This window comes from Carcharhinus amblyrhynchos, chromosome 12, assembly GCF_965287045.1.
Source record: "Carcharhinus amblyrhynchos chromosome 12, sCarAmb.v2.hapA, whole genome shotgun sequence".
Classification (NCBI taxonomy): domain Eukaryota; kingdom Metazoa; phylum Chordata; class Chondrichthyes; order Carcharhiniformes; family Carcharhinidae; genus Carcharhinus; species Carcharhinus amblyrhynchos.
Window position 1 is genome coordinate 36683500 of NC_137335.1, and position 22173 is coordinate 36705672.

The 22173-nt window shown below is 42.2% G+C and overlaps 2 protein-coding genes across 2 annotated transcripts in view; one reads left to right on the forward strand and one right to left on the reverse strand.

Annotated features, from left to right (window-relative positions):
* The window catches only part of pus10 (pseudouridine synthase 10), a 93721-nt gene extending 90373 nt beyond the window's left edge, over positions 1-3348 (forward strand). Inside the window, exons 17-18 of the mRNA XM_080200385.1 lie at positions 1936-2035; positions 2978-3348. Coding sequence (XP_080056511.1) covers positions 1936-2035; positions 2978-3016 — 139 coding nt within the window. The 3' untranslated portion in view covers positions 3017-3348. The remainder of the gene's footprint in view (positions 1-1935; positions 2036-2977) is intronic.
* A 5633-nt stretch (positions 3349-8981) lies between these two features.
* The window catches only part of rel (REL proto-oncogene, NF-kB subunit), a 46770-nt gene continuing 33578 nt past the window's right edge, over positions 8982-22173 (reverse strand). The window contains exons 8-11 of the mRNA XM_080200386.1: positions 21789-22004; positions 19574-19648; positions 12902-13009; positions 8982-11272 (exon numbers count right to left, since the gene is read on the reverse strand). Coding sequence (XP_080056512.1) covers positions 10398-11272; positions 12902-13009; positions 19574-19648; positions 21789-22004 — 1274 coding nt within the window. The 3' untranslated portion in view covers positions 8982-10397. The remainder of the gene's footprint in view (positions 11273-12901; positions 13010-19573; positions 19649-21788; positions 22005-22173) is intronic.

Sequence of the window (22173 nt, forward strand, 5' to 3'; positions counted from 1 at the left end):
AAAAATTGCTGTTGCTCAAGCTGGTGGAACCAGGGTTTTAATCTATGTAAGTGATCCCAATTAGGATCTAGGCTGGAATTGTGGTCTAAACAGAAGGAGGGTAAGGGAAGATTTAAGAAAAAAGGAAATGTGTTCTCTCCCTGACATTGAGGGGCATTTCTTGAATGGAGGAGACTGGTTGCAGTACCCTGCATTTTATACCCTTCAAGGTGCAGACAAGAATTTACAATGTTCATTCCCAATTATCCAGCCCTGCAGTATTTTGATTTATGACTACCTTTGGGAATACCTGGTGCCTCAGAAACTTGAAGCTAAATAGGATACCCAATGTACAAATATCAGTGAAATTTTAGATGAACTTTAATTCCTTGTTTAATAGATATATGAAAGTATTTTATATAAGAACATAAGAACATAAGAAATAGGAGCAGCAGTAGGCCATCTAGCCCTTCGAGCCTGCCCCGCCATTCAATAAGATCATGGCTGATCTGTTGTGGCTCAGTTCCACTTTCCCGCCCTCTCCCCATAACCCTTAATCCCCTCTCTTATCAAGAACCCATCAACCCGCTTCTTAAAAATATTTAGCGAGGCAGCCTCCACCACTTCAACGGGCAGAGAATTCCAGAGATTCACCACCCTTTGAGTGAAGAAGTTCCTCCTCAACTCTGTTCTAAACCGCCTCCCCTTTATCTTGAGGCTGTGCCCCCTAGTCCTACTGTCTTTTTTGAGCGGGAAGAGTCTCTCCACCTCTATCCTATCCATCCCATTCATCATCTTATACGTCTCAATGAGATCTCCCCTCATTCTTCTAAACTCTAACGAGTACAAGCCTAGTTTATTCAGCCTCTCCTCATAGCTCAATCCCCTCAACTCCGGTATCAGCCTAGTAAACCTCCTCTGCACTCCCTCCAGGGCCAAAATATCCTTGCGCAGGTGCGGCGCCCAAAACTGCACACAGTACTCCAGCTGCGGCCTCACCAATGCCCTATACAGCTGCAGCAAGACCTCCCTACTTTTATATTCAATCCCCCTCGCTATGAAGGCCAGCATCCCATTTGCCTTCCTGACCACCTGCTGCACCTGCAAGCTGGGTTTTTGCGACTCATGCACAAGGACCCCGAGGTCCCTCTGCACCGTCGCCTGCTGCAGTTTTTCGCCACGTAAGTAATAGTCCTTCCTACCATTCTTCCTACCAAAGTGGACCACCTCGCACTTGCCAACATTAAATTCCATTTGCCATTTCCTGGCCCATTCGCCCAGCCTATCTAGATCCTTCTGCAGACTCTCCACACCCTCCGCACAATTTGCCTTTCCCCCAATCTTGGTGTCATCAGCAAATTTCGACACCCTGCACTCGGTTCCCTCCTCCAGATCATCTATATAAATGGTAAATAGCTGAGGCCCCAGCACCGACCCCTGGGGCACCCCGCTAGTCACCAACCGCCAATCCGAATAGCACCCATTGACCCCCACTCTCTGCCTCCTATTTGACAACCAATCCTCTATCCACGCTAACACCCTACCCCCAACTCCATGTCCCCTGACCTTCTGCAATAACCTCTTGTGAGGTACCTTGTCAAACGCCTTCTGAAAATCCAGAAAGACCACATCCACCGGCTCTCCTCTATCCACTGCCCTAGACACATCCTCATAGAACTCCAGTAAATTTGTCAGACACGACTTCCCTTTAATGAAACCGTGTTGCGTCCGCCCTATCAAGCAATTCCCTTCAAGATGCCTCGCAATTTCCTCCTTAATGACGGATCTGTGGTACTAGAATTGTTTGACTATTTAAAAAATACAAAATAGCATCTGGTTGCCCTAGAACTTTTTGAAGCTGACTAAACTTTAATTTGTATAAGATGATTACATGTGCTGATGGTTTGATTTAAATATTCCATTCAGCAAGTAGAAGTTTTCTGAACTGTCTAATAGCTATGTTAAAGAGTTTGTGCATGGAGACTTTGGACGTACAAAACCAAATCTTGGCACTCTAATGAACATGACAACAGATATTCTTGAACTAGACGTAGAGGTGAGAGACCTTTCCAATTTTGTTTGTTATTTTTATGTCAAACATTTGTATGTAAGAATTTATGCAAGGATTTTTGAATCGGGCTCCCGATCGTGGACATGATTGAGTGTTTCACCAGTCTGAATTTGAATACTTGAATGCTGGATTTCTGTGAACATGTCAAAATATACATTACCTGGTTATGAGTTACTAATGCTGAATATTGCAACGAGGAGCTTGTATCTAAATGTCCTCACGATATTCCTCAAATGCTTTACAACCAGTTTATTTTTAAAGTATAGTCACTTGTAGGAAAATGCAGTGACTAATTTGCATACAGCAAGGGTGATTACAGAAAAAATAGCTGAATCACCAGTTGTTTTGTTTTTGATATGGTTGAGGGAGGAATGTTGGCCAGGAGATCTCCCTGCTACCACTGAAATAGCACAGCCTTGGTTTAGCATCCCATCTGAACGAACACATCTCTCACAATGAAGAACATCTTCAGTATTCCACTAAATTGCCTGTCTGATTGTGTTTTCTGGTTTGTAGCAAAGTTTGACCCTAAAACAAATGAACCAAGCTGGCGTTATGTATGAGAGCAACTCTCTTCACTTAAAATGTTTTGTCTACAATTAAATTTGTAATTGCACTTTTGCACATGGGGTGAGATATTGGTGTGTTTGAAGGCGGGGCGTCTGATAAAATGCAGTGCGTGGCCAGCCCTATGTTTATCTGCCTCTTTCTTCCCCCCATCCATTTTACAGGAATGGTGCATCATTCGCCATCCCTTTGCACGTCTCAAATTTAAAAATTTGAGTGCAAAACTGTAGGATAGTGTAATGGTGCTGCTTTATTAAATTGGTTTTGTAAATCTCCTCGGATGATTAATATTGGCTAACCACAGCCTTGAAGTGTCAGTCAATGCCATGAATTTTACATGTTATACTTTCTTTCCTTTAGTCTGTAGATGTTGACTGGCCACCCAAATTGGATGAATGAAGTCCTGGTGTTTGTACAATTGCTGGGTTACTGAGCCCAGTTCTAGCTTCCACCAAAAAGACTACCAGATGTATCATGGGAACTCATATGCGTGAAGAAGAAAACAGACATTAGACAGTATTTTTTTACGTATAGTTTGTTTTCATTCCCTAATGGATCAGTTGCAAGCTAAATCAACAGGAATATCTGTGGCTTATGAACAACAAATATGAAATAAATTGGCCTGTTTTTACATACGTGTCTGTTTTTGTACAAAGTTGACCAATAGCCTAGTTGCACTGCAGCTAGTAATCTGGCATTCTGCATTTAAAATAAAGTTGTTCTGAAGCTTTTGAACGGGTGAATATGTTGTTAAACTGATATCTATCACCAAAAAAATTTTGTTTTCAAGATAAATCTTTCATTCTGCAATATGATGAATCCGTTACTTAAACAAAATAGTAATTACTTGTGTTATTTGGCTATTAGCTTAAACTCTTTCCAAGCATTCGGTTATGTATGACAAAGCAAAAGACGGGTGTCAACTCAGATTCACTTCAATATTTAACACTTTAGGTACCAAACGCAAACTTACAACAGTTGCAACACGTTAACTCTCAACTGAACTTAACTTTTCGCTGAACATTAACTCTTTAACTAAACATTAACTCTAATTCTTTAACTGAAAACAGACATAACCGTACAACCCAGTTTAGAATGAAATGGCCAGGTCCATTCCGAACATAGATTTCTGGTGTTTTTTTCTCTGACAATGTTCTTCATGACATTCTGCAATGGTTGATCTCTGAGTTATTGTTGAAGACAAAGAAGTGTCCCAACCTGCTAGAAGGTTCTCTGGCACTCAGCCAATTATGTAACCCAGAACAAAGAACAACACAGCATGGGAAACAGGCCCTTTGGCCCAACGAGCCCACACAGCCATTAAACTGGTCACATTGTCCAACTAGGCCATTGGAGTTATTCACAGAAAACTCCATAATGCTTTGATTAAATGCCACATAGATTACATTGCCTTTGCCCATATCTGGGTGTGGTTCTGTCATGCCTTGCTTATGTTAAACGATTCCATGTATTTTGGCCATGGTAATCACCAGCAAGGCTTTCAAATCCAGGTTTTATTTATTTAATGAATTTAAAGTCCACCTGCTGCAATGGTGAGATTTGACCTTGTGTTTCCAAAATATTAACTTGGGCTTCTAGGTAACTAGCCCAATAACATCAACACAACACCTGTGTCTCCCTATATTTTACAATATAAAAGATAAAAACTGTACTCAAAGAACAGACCCTGGCAAATTACAAGATATGGAAAGCCTTCAACATACCATGCCAATTTACTGTTTAAAATACAGTTGTCCAACATGCAGCCTGTGGGCTGTACGTTGCCCATAACGGCCTCAACGTGACCCCCAGAGGTAGTTTTCAAAATGCTGGCAAGTGAAGTGGAAAATTCAGAAATAAATTGTTCCTCAAATTACTTGCTGTTCCTCTCGCACATTTGCCTCTCATTGACCTGCATGAGTGGGTGTCATCGTGCATTTGTTGTTGGGGAGAAGTGAAGTGAATGCTCTTGGCACTGAGGCATCAGTTGATTAAGTAGCATCAAGAATTCTTAGGGGATGAAGGGGCTAGATAGGGTAGCGGTAGAGAGATTCTTCCCGTTTAGATAGCAGGACTAGAGGGTATAACCTCAAGATAAGGGGGGGGGGGGGGGGGGGCAGTTTAGATCAGAGTTGAGGATGAACTGCTTCACTCAAAGGGCGGTGAATCTCTGGAATTCTCTGCCCATTGAAGCGGTGGAGGCTACCTCGCTGAATATATATAAGTCATGGGTAGATAGGTTTTTGATAGACGGGGAATTAAGGGTTATGGGGAGAAAGCGGGAAAGTGGAACCGCTCCATTTCAGATCAGCCATGATCTTATTGAATGGCGGGGCAGGCTCGAAGGGCTAGATGGCCTACTCCTGCTCCTATTTCTTATGTTCTTAACAAAAATGCTCCACTACCTGTGAGGTTTAACTTCTTCCCTAACCATCGCCTGAAAGCCTGGCCTCAATATCTGCTGTCTTCATATCGATTAGTATGTCTGACTCATTCTTTTCCTCTTGCAGAATATGCAATAGCATCCTCTGTGATATCCTCCACTGCCACTTCAATGAATGGACTGCACGGTGTTCTCTTTGCCCCAGGATTTTTTTTTGCTAGGACTTCTACCTACCGCGTGGGCATTTTCTCCTGCCTTCAGAGCTTTCCCTCCATCTGGACCTCTGACATCCAACTCTCTCCAGGTCTTTATATTTTAGAACTGCTGTCATGACATCAAACATTTCAATTCCAATTTGGGAAATGAGTTAGGGTAGGTGATGGATATGCGTGTAAGGGAACACTTTGGATCCAGTGATCATAATGCCATTAGTTTCAACCTGGTTATGGATAAGGATAGGTCTGGTCCTTGGCTTGAGTTCTGAACTGGAAAAAGGCCAAATTTGATGAAATGAGAAAGGATCTGGGGAGTGTGGATTGGCACAGGCTGTTCTCTGGTAAGGATGTAAGTTGGAAGTGGGAAGCCTTCAAAGGAGAAATTTTGAGAGTGCAGAGTTTATATGTTCCTGTCAGGATTAAAAGCAAAGTAAATAGGAATAAGGAACCTTGGTTCTCACAGGAGATTGTAACATTGATTAAGAGGAAGAGAGAGTTGTATGAAATATACAGGCAGCAAGGAACAGATCAGATGCTCAAGGAGTGTAAAAACTGCAAGAAGCTACTTAAGAGGGAAATCAGGAGGGCCAAAAGAAGACATGAGGTTGCTTTGGCAGACAGAGTGAAGGAAAATCCAAAGAGCTTCTACAGGTCTGTAAGGAGCAAAAGAATAGTGAGGGATAAAATTGGTCCTCTTGAAGACCAGAGTGGTAGATTGTGTATGGAACCAAAAGAGATTGGGGGTGGGGAGGTGGTGGCGGGAAAACAATACTAAATGGGTTTTTTGCATCCATACTTACTGAGGAAACAAGCAGAGTCTACAGCAATAGGGCAAACAGGTAGGGAGGTCATAGAACCTTTACAGATTAAAGAGGAGGTGGTGCTGGCTGTCTTGAGGCAAATAAGGGTGGTTAAATCCCCAGGACCAGACAGGGTATTCCCACAGACCTTGAGGGAGGCTAGTGTTGAACTTGCAGGGGCCCTGGCAGACATATTTAAAATGTTAATATTCACAGGGGAGGTGCCAGATGATTGGAGGGTGACTCATGTCGTTCCATTGTTTAAAAAAGTTTCCAAAAGAAATCCGGGAAATTACAGGCCAATAAGTTTGATGTCGCTGGTTGGCAAGTTATTGGAAGGTGTGATAAGGGATAGGATCTACAAATATTTGGATAGACAGGGACTTATTAGGGAGAGTCAACATGGCTTTGTGCGTGGTAGGTCATGTTTGACCAATCTATTAGAGTTTTTCGAGGAGGGCACAGGAAAGTGGATGAAGGGAAGGCAGTGGATGTTGTCTACCTGGATTTCAGCAAGGCCTTTGACAAGGTCCCCCATGGGAGGTTAGTTACAAAGGTTCAGTCACTAGGTATACATGGGGAGGTTGAAAATTGGATTAGACACTGGCTCAATGGAAGAAGCCTGAGAGTGGTTGTGGAGGATTGCTTCTGAGTGGAGGTCTGTGACTACTGGAGTGCCGCAGGAATCGGTTTTGGGTCCGTTGTTGTTTGTCATCTATATCAGTGCTCTGGATGATAATGTGGTAAATTGGATCAGCAAATTTGCTGATGCTATAAAGATTGGAGGTGTAGTGGACAACGAGGAAGGTTTTCAAAGCTTGCAGAGGGACTTGGACCAACTAGAAAAATGGGTTGAAAAATGGCAAATGGAATTTAACACAGACAAGTGTGAGGTATTGCACTTTAGAAGGACAAACCAAAGTAGAATGTACAGGCTAAATGGTAGGACTCTGAAGAGTGCAGTTGAACAGAGGGATCTGGGAATACAGGTACAGAATTCCCTAAAAGTGACGTCACAGGTGGATAGGGTCATAAAGAGTGCTTTTGGTACACTGGCCTTTGTAAATCGGAGTATCGAGTATAAAAGTTGGAGTATTATGGTAAGGTTATATAAAGGCACTGGTGAGGCCAAATTTAGAGTATTGTGTACGGTTTTGGTCACCTAGTTACAGGAAGGATGTAAATAAGGTTGAAAGAGTGCAAAGGTTCACAAGGATGTTGCTGGGACTTGAGAAGCTGAGTTACAGAGAGAGACTGAATAGGTTAGGACTTTGTTCCCTGGAGCGTAGAAGAATGAGAGGAGATTTGATAGAGGTGTATAAGATTTTGATGGGTATAGATAGAGTGAACGCAAGCAGGCTTTTTCCACTGAGACTAGGGGAGAAAAAAAAAGGGCATGGTTTAAGGGTGAAAGGAGAGAAGTTTAAAGGGAATATTAGGCGGGGGCTTCTTCACACAGAGTGGTGGCAGTGAGCTGCCGGATAAAGTGGTAAATGCAGGGTCACTTTTAAGAAAATCTTTAAAATCTTTAAAGGGAATATTAGGGGGGTGCTTCTTCACGCAGAGAGTGGTGGGAGTGTGGAATGAACTGGCGGATAAAGTGGTAAATGCGGGGTCACTTTTAACATTTCAGAAAAACTTGGACGGGTTCATGGATGAGAGGAGTGTGGAGGGATATGGTTCAAGTGCAGGTCAGTGGGACTAGGCAAATAATGGTTCAGCACAGACAAGAAGGGCCAAAAGGCCTGTTTCTGAGCTGTAATTTTCTACGGTTCTCTGCTTCCCTACACGTACTCCAGCATACCTCCTTCTGAATTTGTAACACTCTTGAGCTTTCACGTTCAGCTCTAAGATTGTCATCAAACTTACTGACAAGGGGCCTGTTGATTGGTGAACTTACCTCTTGGAGGCTGAATGCTAACTCTCTGCACTTCACCCTACTTATCCCTGGCCTATAACCCTACCACCAACCATTAAGCCTTCACTTCCATGATTATCACAGACTTCATTTCCTCTGGAGATCTTCCCTCCATAACCTCCAACTTCAGTCCTCCGTACAGGAGCAGCTTGCTTCTGCCTCCTTCAAGACCACCCAATAGACTCATCAATTCAGTCTGTTCTTGCACTACGGAACTGATATATTTCCATCTCAACTCTTCTTTTCCCACCTCAAACCAGTCTCTTACCAGCTATATATGATTCTTCCAGTGCCCCCTCCTACTTTAATGGTTTCTAGTTTCCTAGACTTAAGTCTCACTTCACTATGGATGCCCACTTCTACACCTTCATCCCCCACCAGAAGGCCTGAGAGCTCTCCAATTCTTCCTTGAACAGAAGCCCAGTCTTGATCCTCCTTCACATCACTGAACTTGTTCTAAGAACTTCCCTTTTAACTCTATTAATTTCCTCTAATTAAAGGCTGTTGGTATGGGAACTCATGTGGATCTCAGCCATGCCTGTTTTTTTGTGGGATATGTTAAAACATTCTTCCAATCCTATTCAGGTTCCCTTCCTTATTTCTTTTCTGGAATATCAGTGACTATATAGTGACATTTCCTGCTTTTGCCATGAACTGAAAAATGATTAATTTTGACTGTTTGTGGGAAGGATAGAAATTGGAAGCAATGTCTGACTTCACTGCCCAACCTCTGTCTTTATTTCTGCAGCTAGGCTATCAACCAGCAGTCACTCTAAGCTCACTAACTCCCACAGGTAACTTGAACACATTTCCTCACACCCCACTTCCCATGAGCTCTTTATTCCATTCACCCAGTTTTTCCATCTTTGCAGACCTATTCTAACAGCTTAAACTTCCAAACCCGTATTTCAGATATATCCTCAACTGACAATTCATTGCCCCCGCACAACTGTCATTGATGGGGCCTTGAGCTGTGTCTGTTCCATTTCTGCTCCCTCTGCATCCAATGAATTACTCTCTAACATTAATTAATGGAAACACAATTGGGTGAACTTTTAACTAATTTTATTTAAAGATACAGAGGAATAAAATTAAACTCAATACTAGCAGTGATTATATTTTTTTCAAAAAAGTAGCATATAAACAATGAAAAAAATTAATAAATGTTAGAAAAAAATGAAGTATGGTAATTTTTAAAAAAATCTCATCACAAAAAGATTCATAATAAGCAATATTATAATTGTACATTCGAATTCCCTGAAACAGATTTATAAATTGAGAACTTAATTTGCAAAGTTTCTGTGCTAAGTAGTTAGATTGACACAGTCATTACAGACAATAAGGGAAGTCCCTTTTATGTAAAACAATGAATTTACAACTTTACAATGTAACATTCACCATTCTGAATTTTAGCCTAGGCTTTCACTTCGTTTGAGAACTTAAATACTATGATAAAATTGGAAAAATGAATTGAACAGCATAGAATAGCAACACTTGCTGCACAGATTATATTAAAAATCTGAAGTTGAAAGATCAGCGAGATTTCAGGAATAGCATTAACTACTTCTTTTGGACACTACTTCCAACTCATTCCTTATAATTGCAACAACATTCTTAACATTTTAATGTATCTGTAAAAATTCGCACCTAAAAGGAGCAACTGGAATTCCTGAACTGATCCACATTTAATGGGTGGAAACTTCCTAGTCTCACAGAGGTGGACTTGACAACTGACCAGGAAGAAATTTCAGGGTTTCCGGTCAACAGTCAGGTGTGTTTCTGCTTCTGACAAGCTTGACAGAGGAGGGATGTCACTGGTAACTATTATCCAGCTGACAGGATTGGATAACCAATTTAAATAATTAACTAAGTCATTTGAGAGTTGTTTGGGGACACCATCAAGATCCAGGTGACTGGCATGGGGCTTCCACCAGGGTGAGCAACTCTGGCAGGAAAAATTAAGGGACAGCTTGTGTGCCAGTGTTTTTATTATAGAATTCAAGCTTCATTCATTCATTCATGAGATGACAGCTTCATCGTATTTATAGCCCTTGAGATGGTCCTTTGTGTCCATGTAGTGAAGATACACCACGGTGCAAGTTGGGAAGAAATTCCATGATTTTAACCCAGTGACAATGAAGAAACAGCAATATATTTCTAAGTCAGGATAGTATGTGACTTGGAGGGGAACTCTTCAGAAAGTGCCTCAATATTGAGGAACCCTTGTGGTCCCCATCCGCAGAAGCAGAATCCACCTTTGTCAGCAGGGCTGCCATCCTTTCATGGTTGCAGGTCCTATGATTGGGCCTCAGGAACCTGCCCGTTGGCCTCAATTGGACAGCAGACATGGAGGTGGCCTCCCAGAATATCACACCAGCATGCATGTTGCCAGCAAGTGTAAGGTCGCAACCTTATTTTTAAAGGGGACAAGATTCCACCCAAGGTGTTCACTTTCTTTTTACTGTCAAAGAGTCTGAATGAAGTCATTGAAATCGCCAGAAGGGTTCTGGAGTTCATTAATAAAACCCATGTCTACAGGGTCGGAGATGACTGGATTCATACAATCATTACCTTCAAATCCATCAACACTGAATATATTATTTGTCATGCTGTCTGTCATCTGCATGCCTCCATTAAAAGATAGGTCGTTGGTCAGGTGTCCAAGGACATCATCCATCTGAATGTCAGTAGGTAGTTGTGAATTTGCTTGAGCAGTTTTGATAGCAGCAGTGTTTCCAAAGGTATTTTGAGATAATTGAACACTTTGAATGGATGGTGGTTGTTGCTGATTTGGTAGCTTCCATAGATCTGCCATTTGCAATCTTTGTTCACGGTTTGTACCCATCAAATGTCCATCATTATGGTCAATGCTATTACGGGCAAGTATCTGCATATTTACATGTGGGTTCTGATTTACCATGGTATTGGAAGTGCTCAAAACAGTAGCAGGTTGTTGAATGCATTGAGCTCCGATACCATTGTTTCTAACATCATGTCTAAATCCCACTGAATCTACTGGACAGTTCTGTTTAGGAGGTTCCAAACATTGCAGCACATCATCACTAAGCACTGGCAGGGAATTATGATTTGCAGGAGCATGTGGATGCAAGTCATCTTTTCGAGCATTGTAAGAAGTTATCTGATGCCAGCTTGGAGGGGCAACTGGTGTTGTGGTTGTCGATACCAATGTTTGTTGGCCAGAATTGAAAACCTGATTTGAATTTCTGAGAACTGTGCTATTAAAAATATGATTCTCGTTCATAGCCGCCACACTTTTGGTCTGCTGTTGACTTGACATTACTTGTGCCTGTTGGAGTCCAATAAATGAGTCCTGGGGCTCTATGAAGTAAGGAACGAAACAATGAATCCTCTGACAAATGATGAGAGCTATTTTAAAAAATGTTTAAATTTAAAATGTCACTGTTCACGGGGGAGGTGCCAGATGATTGGAGGGTGGCTCACGTTGTTCTATTGTTTAAGAAAGGTTCCAAAAGAAATCCGGGAAATTACAGGCCAGTAAGTTTGACATTGGTAGTTGGCAAGTTATTGGAAGGTGTGATAAGGGATAGGATCTACAAATATTTGGATAGACAGGGACTTATTAGGGAGAATCAACATGGCTGTGCGTGTGGTAGGTCATGTTTGACCAATCTATTAGAGTTTTTTGAAGAGGTCACCAGGAAAGTAGATGAAGGGACGGCAGTGGATGTTGTCTAAAATGGTAGGACTCTGAAGAGTGCAGTTGAACAGAGGGATCTGGGAATACAGGTACAGAATTCTCTAAAAGTGATGTCACAGGTGAATAGGGTCGTAAAGAGTGCTTTTGGTACATTGGCCTTTATAAATCAGAGTATTGAGTATAAAAGTTGGAGTTATGGTAAGGTTATAAAAGGCATTGGTGAGGCCGAATTTAGAGTATGTGTATGGTTTTGGTCACCTAGTTACAGGAAGGATGTAAATAAGGTTGAAAGAGTGCAGAGAAGGTTCACAAGGATGTTGCCGGGACTTGAAAAGCTGAGTTACAGAGAGAGATTGAATAGGTTAGGACTTTATTCCCTGGAGCGTAGAAGATTGAGGGGAGATTTGATAGAGGTGTATCAGATTTTGATGGGTATAGATAGAGTGAACGCAAGCAGACTTTTTCCACTGAGGCTAGGGGAGAAAAAAAACCAGAGGGCATGGGTTAAGGGTGAAAGGAGAAAAGTTTAAAGGGAATATTAGGGGGGTGCTTCTTCACGCAGAGAGTGGTGGGAGTGTGGAATGAACTGGCGGATAAAGTGGTAAATGTGGGGTCACTTTTAACATTTCAGAAAAACTTGGACGGGTTCATGGATGAGAGGAGTGTGGAGGGATATGGTTCAAGTGCAGGTCAGTGGGACTAGGCAAAAAACAAAATGGTTCAGCACAGACAAGGGCCAAAAGGCCTGTTTCTGAGCTGTAATTTTCTATGGTTCTATGGTTTATGCTTAGAGTCAGCAAGTTATATTGATAGATTTGAACTGATCGTGCATCCAGTAATCATTGAGTTTAAAATAAATAAAAGATACACTACACTCCAAATATCTGTCAATCTGAAACATTTACCATGACTACCCAAGGAAACATTCTGATTCATTTCTAAGTTAAATGATCAGCTATAAATAAATGAATTGGTGCAAGTCAGGCTTTGAAATGTTGACTTGAATCGGGAAGTTATATAACATACTACATTAAATACGTAATACACAAAGTTACATGATATGCAAAATCCCTTGTGCTATGGCAACACTGTCCTGAAATTTTCTCCTGAAATAAATGATACCTGTAACAGGATATGATGACGTAAGAGTAGATTGATTTCACTACACTATAGAAAAAAAGGGCCGATCTGTAATGTTAACAAATAGTAAAAGTAATTCTGAATCTAGGTTACAATTCCTGTAAAGTGTACTCCGATCAGATTGTGTTTGTGATGAATTTCTTTCCTACCTTGCTTGATGGCCTTTGAGAGTGTAAAAGCTCTTCTAGCAGTAGGCACACCAACTGTGACCTCATCTGGTCGGTTTTGCATACGTTGTACATCTGTGGCATTTGAAACTGTAAGTCAAAATCCAGTTAGGGAAAAATGTCATCGAACAAGCAAAGCCAACTGAATAGTGGTAGCAAAACCACACACATTCAGAAATTTTAATCTGAATGAACCCAACGTTCTAACATATATTCTAACATTTATTCCATAAAGTATTTGCATATCTTAGCGAGATGGCATTAAATCAAGATTGACATGTCCTGGATCAGCCCATTTATGGGCTCTAAATCACATTCCAATTGTCTTCATAATTTTCTGCTTAATATCTTTTGTTGGTGCAGCACAGCAGGCAAATCCACAATTCTGTCAAACACCAAAACATCTAAGTCACACTAGGCTGCTAGATTCCTCACAAGGGTGTTCTTCTATCCAAATCATACAATTGGGTGGCAAGATGCCAAGCATAGATCAGGCACCTTTCTATGGGTACGTAGGGAAAACAAATTACGGTTTACCCAGAAACTGCATTCACAGAGACCCAAGAATTCCTTCCTATCATTCCTAGCAAATTGAAAAACCAAATAAAACAAGCAAAGAGGGAGCGTGAAAAGAGACTGGCAGCCAGCATTAAAGTGAATCCCGAATTATAGAATCCCTACAGTGCAAAAGGATGCCATTCAGCCCATCGAGTCTGCACCAACAACAATCCTACCCAGACCCTAATCCCAGTCAGCTGGACAATGGGTGGATATGGGGCAGACTCCCAACTTAAAACCACCCAACTTTACCTCTATTGAGGCCAAGGAGTAAAATCAAAGCAAACTACCATGGATGCTGGAAATCTGAAATAAAAACAGAAAATGCTGGAAAACACAGCAGGTCCAGCAGCAACTGTGCAGAGAGAAATAGAGTCAACATTTCGAGTCTGTCATACGCAGAATCTGGTGCAAATTCCCACTGTTCTGGTCAATGGGGCTGGCACCAGTGGAGCCAGCGGGTCACTGGATTTGGTATCAAAAGTAGAGAATTCTGCCCATAGTTTTTAAGGAGTGTCTTAGGGAGGAGAGAGGGGTTGAGTTGAAGAGGTTTAGGGAGGAAATTGCAGAGCTTATGGCCGGGGCAGCTGAAGGCACGGCTGACAGTGATGGAAAAATCAAAGAAGAGTGCAGAAATCAGATGCTTGTTCTCAATTCGCTGCTAGTCACTTGCCAGCATGGATCTCAGGACCAGAGCTGGAAGAAGCATCCCAAAAATGTCTGTCTGCTCCCACTGGTGAAATTAGACAAGTTATTCCTAGCTGCAGTACGAATAGAGGAATTTTCTACGCCTGAATCATCGAATCTCTACAGTGCAGGAGGCCATTTAACCCATCGAGCCTGCATCAACAACAATTCCATCCAGACCTTATCTCCGTAACCCCACACATTTACCCTGCCAATCCCCCGACACTAAGGGGCAATCTAGCATGGCCAATCAACCCAATCTGTATATCCTTGGACTGTGAGAGGAAACTGGGGCACATGGAGGAAACCCAAACAGACACAGATAGAATGTGCAAACTCCACACAGACAGTGACCCAAGGCTGGAGCCGAACCCAGATCTCTGGTGTTGTAAGGCAGCAATGCCAACCACTGTACTTGCTTTGAAACAATAAAGAAAATGTATAAAGAACTTGATGCACTCATTCACAAAGTGCATGGGGGCATCACAATAGTATGCAATGTTAAATTTATTTCCATGGTAGGAAGGAAATGAAAGGACACCACAAAGGAAAGGGTACAGCTCTGGGTCTGAATGTGTACAAGTCATTGAAGGTTGCAGAACAAGTTGAGAGAGTGATTAAAGCATACAGTGTCATCACCTTTATAAAAGGGGTATAGAACACCAGAGCAAGGAGTCTATACTGAAATTGTAGAAGACACTTATTCAGCCTCAGCTGAAGTGTTGCATCCAGTTCTGGGTGCCAAACTTTAGGAAGTGTGTGAAGGAAGATATTGGAGCAAGTGCAGAAAAAGATTAACAAGATGGTTCCTGGGATGAGTAACTTCAGTTATGAAAACAGATTGGAAAAGCTAGGACTGTCTTCATTGAAGAAGAAAAGATGGAGAGGAGATTTTGATCTATGTATTCAAAATCATGAGAGGCCTGGACAGAACAGATAGCGAGAAACTGTTCCCACTTGTGAAAGGATAGGGAGAGAATAAGAAGGTGCAGATTTAAAATAAATAGCAAAAAAGTGATATGAAAAACGTTTTCACGCAGCTTGTGATTGAGATGTGGAATGTATGAGAATATGATGGAGGAAAGTTCAATCAAAACATTCAGAAGGGAATTAGACTGTCATCTGAAAAGGAAAGCCATGCAGCTTTATGGAAAGAAGATGGGAGAATGACACTAAATGAACTGCTCATATGGAGAATGGCTGCAGACAGGATGGGCTGAATGGCCTTGTATTGTAATGATTCTGTGAAAATGAAAGTACCAAAAGCTTCACCAAGAGCATGATGGTGCTACCCTGAGCATCCAGCTGGCCTTTGTAAAAGAAAATGGCAGGATAAATTCCAAGGAACATTTGTTTTGCCCTAACCTAACAAAACAAAAATCTGATACAGAGAAAAAGTTGAAGTAAATGGGCATACAATTCATGTGTTTGATTATCTGAACCTTAGTCAGATCTATAATGTTCAAGATTGTAAGAACTAGTGTCCCATTTAGGAACCAATGTGTTACTGCCAATGTAGAACAGCTTGATCAGTGTTTGAGCTAGTTTTTCCTGGGTAGTAAAAAATATTGATCCAGGCATAAAAATGGAAAATGCTGGAAATATTCAACAGATCCTGCAACACGTGGAGGGAAAAAAAAGAATGAATGCTTCAGGTTGATGACTTTTCTCTGGAACTGGGAAAAGTTACACAATAATGGTTTTAGACAAGTGAAAGGGGGGAGGATGGAAAAAAAAAACAAAAGGGAGGATCGCACGGTGGGAGACATGAGAGATCAAACAACAAAACAGCTGCTGATGCAATGGTAATGGGACTAATAAAGAACAAAAGGCTTGTCCAGAGGGGATAAGAATGACAGATTGCTGCTATCTGAAAGTGAAAGCAAGGGGAAAATGAGACTGAAACAAAGACATGCAAAGAAAAAGGAAGCAAAATTGGGACAGAGATTTATGGTCTGAAATAGTTGAAAATGTTGAGTCTTTTTGGCGATCAAAGTGCCTGATCAAAAGATGAAATTTTGTTCCTCAAGCTTACATTGTGCTTCATTGGAACACCATAGGTCAGAGAGATCAACGTGAGAGCAAGGTGTCGAATTAAAATGACATGAACAGAATCTCAGGGTCATGCATGGGGACTGAACAGATATGTCTCACAAAGTGGTTGCTCAGTATGTGTTTGGTCTTCCCAATGTATATCAGACCACAGTGTGAGCTGCAAATATAGGGCCCGATTTTACCATTGCATTGTGCCCGAAAACATAGTAAAATCGGGTGTGAGGCCATTAATGCAATCTGCGCCCAGGTCCGCGCAGATTGCCACTTTACCGAAACCCGAGAATGGTGGCGATTAGATTCATGCCCAAAATGGGCGCAATGGCAATTTAAATGCATTTGCATGTCTTTAAATTGAATTAATGAACTACCTGCCCAACTTTATCAGCATTTCCCCCTTTACCATCACGTTCGCCAATCTGGAATCACGTCGTAATGGACCTGCTAAATAAAAGTCTGAATTGGGTGCTGAAGAGCGCGTTCAGAGCTTCCAACGGCTCTCTGACTCAGACTGGTGGGGGGAAGAGGCGGGTCAGATTATTCCTGGTTTGATGGGGGAGGGGAGTGAGGCCAGATTGTTGTCTGGTTTGGGGGGGGGGGGGGGGGGGGGGGGGTAGGAGGAGGAGGCGGCGGGTCAGATGTATCTCTGGTTGGAGAGCGGAGGGAATCATTGTCCGCAGGTGGTGGGTGGGAAGGGCTGATTGTTGTCTGGTGGGGAGGGAGGAAGAGGCGGCTCAGATGTTCCTCTGCGAGGAGGGGGGTGGTGGTGAGTGAGGCCAAACTATTCTCTTGGTGGGGGCGGGATGGTGGAATGAATCAGGCCAGGTCATTGTCTGGGTGGGGAAGGAAAGCGGGGGAATGATGAGTGAGGCCAAACCATTCTCTTGTCTGGGGTGGGGTGGGGGTGCGGAGGTAATCCCAATTGCTCACTGGTGGTGAGGGGGATGGGGTTAGATGGATTGGTGGGGGGGGTGGGATGCAGGGGTGTTGATCGGCCTGGGTAGCGAGGGGGGTGGATAAGGGGGACAGAGATATGTGTGGGTAGTGGGGGGAGCTGGATGATTGGACAGTGATGTGTGCGGGAGCCATCACTCCTGCTTTTTGTTCCCGGGCTCTTTCTCTGCATTCTGCAGCTCGGGAGCGACCTGACATGGGCATGCTTTTTCAAATTTTTTTCCAACTGCGCATGCACAGTTCAGAGTTCCGATCATTTTGGCCACACTGAACCTTGCCCACAGCGCGAATGGGACTGGCGACTTTTTTTTTAGGCTGAGTGCGTATGGGGGCACCTGAAAGCATTCTAAATCGCATCTGTATTACACCCAGATTCAGCACTTAGAATGAAAATGATAAAATCGGGCCCACAGTGTACTAAATCGAATTCAAAGCATGCAAAAATTGCTATTTTACCAGAAAGGCGTGTTTTTAATGGTGAGGAAAGAAGAGTGAACCAGGAGGAACAGTCCCTTCAGAACACAAAGATCAAAAAGGCAACTCACCATCACCTTCTCAAGGACAGTTAGGGATGGGCACAAATGCTGACTTTGCCAGAAATGTTCACATCCATTGAAAGAATGTAAAAGAGAGAGAAGGGAAAGTAAAAATGCATTTTGTGGTTACATCATGCTAGGGATGGCAGAAGATGATCTATTGAATAGTGGAGGCTTGTGGACTGAATGTGAGCACAAAGGGAAGCTGATCAGTGTTCGGGGAGGGATGGAAAAGGACTGAAAGCAGAAGAGCGGGAACTTGGAGATAAATGGTCAAGATCCTGTCAACCAGATTCCAAGTAATCCTCAGAATGTGAGGATGTAGTCAAAATAGTTGTGGGGGTTTGTGGACTTATAGTAAATATTTGTTCATGGCAGAAGTGAAGAGTGTGAAGTTGAGGAAGGGAAGGAATGAGTTGGAGGTGGACCATGTAAAGCTGAGAGCTGGATTGAAATTGGAAACATTGTTGAAGAAGTTTTCCAGTTCAGAGAGCAGGAAACACCAATGTACCAGAATGATAAAAGTGAGGGAGACAGCCCAATATAAGACTGGAACAAGGAAAGTTACATATACCCCACAAATTCTAGGTCACACGTGTACCCATTGCAACACTTTTCATTTGGACAAAGTGAGTGGTGCTAAAGAAGCTGTTCAATATGAGAACATGGTCCACCAGGGAAGGAGGGTTGCAACCATCCTGGTGAAGACTGAAAGAGATTGAATGCCCATGGTGAAGAGAAGATAATTAGGGCTAGAAACCTGGACAATATGAGTGATGGGCAGCATCAGAAGAATCAGATGTAGGTGGGAAGACTGGACAAGGGGAGGAAAAAATAGCCAAGATAGGAAGAGATTTTTAAAATGCTTTCACAGGATGCAGGCATAGCTGGCTAAGTAATCCTAATTGCCTTTGAGAAGCTGATGGCGAGTTGCCTTCTTGAACTGCTGCAATGTGGCATAGATACACCCAGTGTGATTATGATGAAAATTCTAGGATTTTGACCAGCAACTGTTCCAAGTCAGTTCAAATTAATTCAGTGGGGCAGAAATAGACAAATGACAGGACAACAGGGCTGTCCTGTTTGTTGATCTTGGGAAGGACCGTTTGGGGTTGGGGGTCTATGAGGTTAGATGCACTGGAGGGAAGATCTCCAAAGTAGATGAGATCAGTGACAGTCCTGGACTCAATGGCTTGATGTTCACTGGTGGGGTCATCATCCAGAGGAAGGTAGGAGGAAGTGTCAGAGAGTTGGCACTGATTCATTGCATTTATCGCCAGCATTATTTAGTTCTTTTTTGTTTAAAACCATGGAACTGAACCATAGTGATTGTGAGCCTAACACTCAGCCAAGTTTAACTTAATTACATTTTAGCTAATGTACATCAGCTATCATAGGAAAATACAAACACCAGCAACTCCATCAAGGACACTCAGATGGAAGCGACAAAGCATAGGGCAAAAGAAACTGTGTTCTGGCTGTCAGTATATGACGACATCGAGAAGGAGCTGTCCAGGTGTGCATGCAATGCCACGCCACCCACTTCACAACTTCAAATCACTTTCGCAGCTTTTATTAGCAAGTAGAAAGTCACCCTGAATATTCTGAGCAATGTTACAGGCTGCCCTAAGTTAGTACCCGCATTACTTCAGAAATAGTTGCTGGAAATCAAAGATTGGAGTAACTTGTCCAAAGTTTATATTAACAAGTGTTAAATTTCAGTGAATGTTGATTGGAAAATAGCATACTGGGAACAGGCTGTGACCTGAGGTTCTATTAGGATGCTGTGCACACAGGACAGACAAATGCAACCCTAAAAGTAAAATGAATTCACATCAGGTGGTGTGGAATTTACTGTGATCCTTACCTGTTGGTGCCCAATCCTGCAGCAACTTCTGAAAAACAACTGCTGTCCTCTTTCTTTTTTCGTAAAAACAGTTTTCTGTATAATGAAGACAAAGATACAAAAAATTATTTCAAATATCATATTTAACATTAATACTCAAACATCATACTAGTAAAAATACAAGAACATTTCTGACCTTGTTTTCTAGAATGAACAACATTAATTTTTATCGCATCTTTAACAGAGAACGTCCCAACACGCTTCACATTATCAAACAAAATCTGATACCAAATCACATTAGAAGATAATAGGACAGATAACCAAAAGCTTAAGTCGACGATATAGGTTTTAAAGAAGTGACTTATGGAGACAGAGAAATGTAGAGGTTTTGGGGAGGGAGTTCTACAATTTAGTAGGTGGAGGGTTAAAATAGGGATGCACAAAAGGCCAGAATGAGAGGTAAGCAAAAATCTCAGAGGAAGTGGGAGGTTCTGGAGATAGGGAAGAGCAAGGCTATGGAGGGAATTGGAAACAACGAGATAAATTTTCAAATTGAGACGTTTCTGAACCACAATTCAGATTGCCAGCCATGATCAGTGATCGGAGGTAATGGTAGGAAGATACGGGCAGCAGAATTTGAGATAAACTTAAGTTTGTAGGGGGTGCAAATTGGGAGATCAGCCAGCAAAGTGCTGGAATAGTCATCTAAAGGGAACAATGTTATTGAGAGTTTAAGCAGAAGATAAACTGAGGCAGGGACAAAATCAGGTGACACGTGTGTTTAGAAACTCAAAAATCAAATTGGACACTTAGGTTGCAAACGTTCTGGGTTAGCATCAGGCAGTTGCAGAGAGGAATGGAAGCTTGATTGCCAGGGAACGGAGTTTGTCATGGGGCTGAAAGACATTGTTTTGGTCATTTGAACAGTTACTTGAAGGAAATTTCTGCTCATCCAGTACTGGATGCCAAATAAGCAGTATGACAATATATAGGGATGGTGGAGAGATTGAGAAGTCAACACCAGGGTGTCAAGTGTACCCACTGTGTTAGCAAATTACTAACACGGACAGAAAGCCCTACTGACATACGGCTCCCACAAGTACTAGGTAATCAGAAGAAGCATATGTCAATATAAACCCCTTCAAAGTAAAATAACAACAAAGATCACCTGTAAAAACTGGAGTGATGCCAAATTTTATAAGTTAATTGACTGAATTAAATAAAATTGGCCTGAGCTATCTAGTGTGAGGAAACAATGTAGCCAGTGCTCCCATATTGTATCCTGCGATCACTGCTGGAAAGTGCAAGCTCGGCAAGATCAGGATCGTGTTCATCTTTTGATATCTGTACAGTTAAATAGATTTTCAATTCTAAAGTCTAATCCCCATGTGAAGGATGGTTACCTTGGTCCAAAACAATTAAGATTGTTCGGGATTAAGATACAAGCAAATGCCAGGAAAAAAAAATGGATATTCTATACAGATGCAATTCAGGAGGCACACTCAAAATGTAGTAATAATCAGAGGAATTATTCTTCCAACTTAAAAGCTGGGTTGAGCCAATATGCCCTGGGTCTTCAGGCTGTTGAGTTGCTCAAGGGTGAGACTGTCCCCATCTGAGACGAATAAGTCCCACCTCCAACAGCTGTCAGTCAATTTCTAGCAGTGCTGGTCACTGCTGGGACTAAGGACAGTCTCCAACAAAGTGGAACCATAGTGCCAGACACCTATAAGTCTGGGGTTTTGCCAGGCCAGGCTAGCTGGTCCCAAAGAGGTGTGGAGGAGGGGGGGGGACTAAGTTCAGCTGGGCAGGTGGTGGGGAACATGGGGGGAGGAAGGAAATGCAAGGAAACTCAGTGCCCCAAACAGGAAGTCACCCTTCCATACCAACATCAAGGCCATTAGGAGTCATTGGCCCGGGCACCCTCCAACACCAGTGGGATAAAGCTTTTAGGGCCTCAACTACCCTTTGGGCAAGTGTGCCACCCTGTGCCCATTCTGCCACTGGTAAAACAGCAGCAGGTTGGCAAGGGACACTGCACTGCCTCCATGCCACCTGATATTACACTCCAGGTCTGTGGTTTGTGCGGGAGAAGTGGAGCGTAACATTCCACTTGAATATCTAAAAACATTAGGTACCAAACATTGCTTGATTAGCCGCAGCTGAATACTGTGAAATAATTCTATTAAATACAGAACAAATGTTATTGTACAGTTTAATAATTATTATATAATACCTCTCTCATCTGGAAGGTATCTGAACTCCATAGGTTCACTGACTTCCTGGTCCGAAGGTCGTCGAAGCTGCATTTTCACTGATACTGGCTCAGTAATGTTTACTTGGTAATATGCTGGTGTTCGAAAAACAATAGCAACTTGTCGATGGACATCAGCCTGTGAAAACGAACCTTTCGCCTCCCAGTTTTGAGTGAAGAAACGAACTTCAATATCATCTATGGATGCAAATATTAATGTTTGTTCAACACTATGCATAAAAAGATTTTAAACACACAATGTTTACCCACGGTTGGAGTTTAATAGCAAATATAAAGTTGACCTTTTTTATTAATTTTAAAATAGACATTTAAACTGTGCCACGCAGTCTCTGCTCCTCTTTCCTCC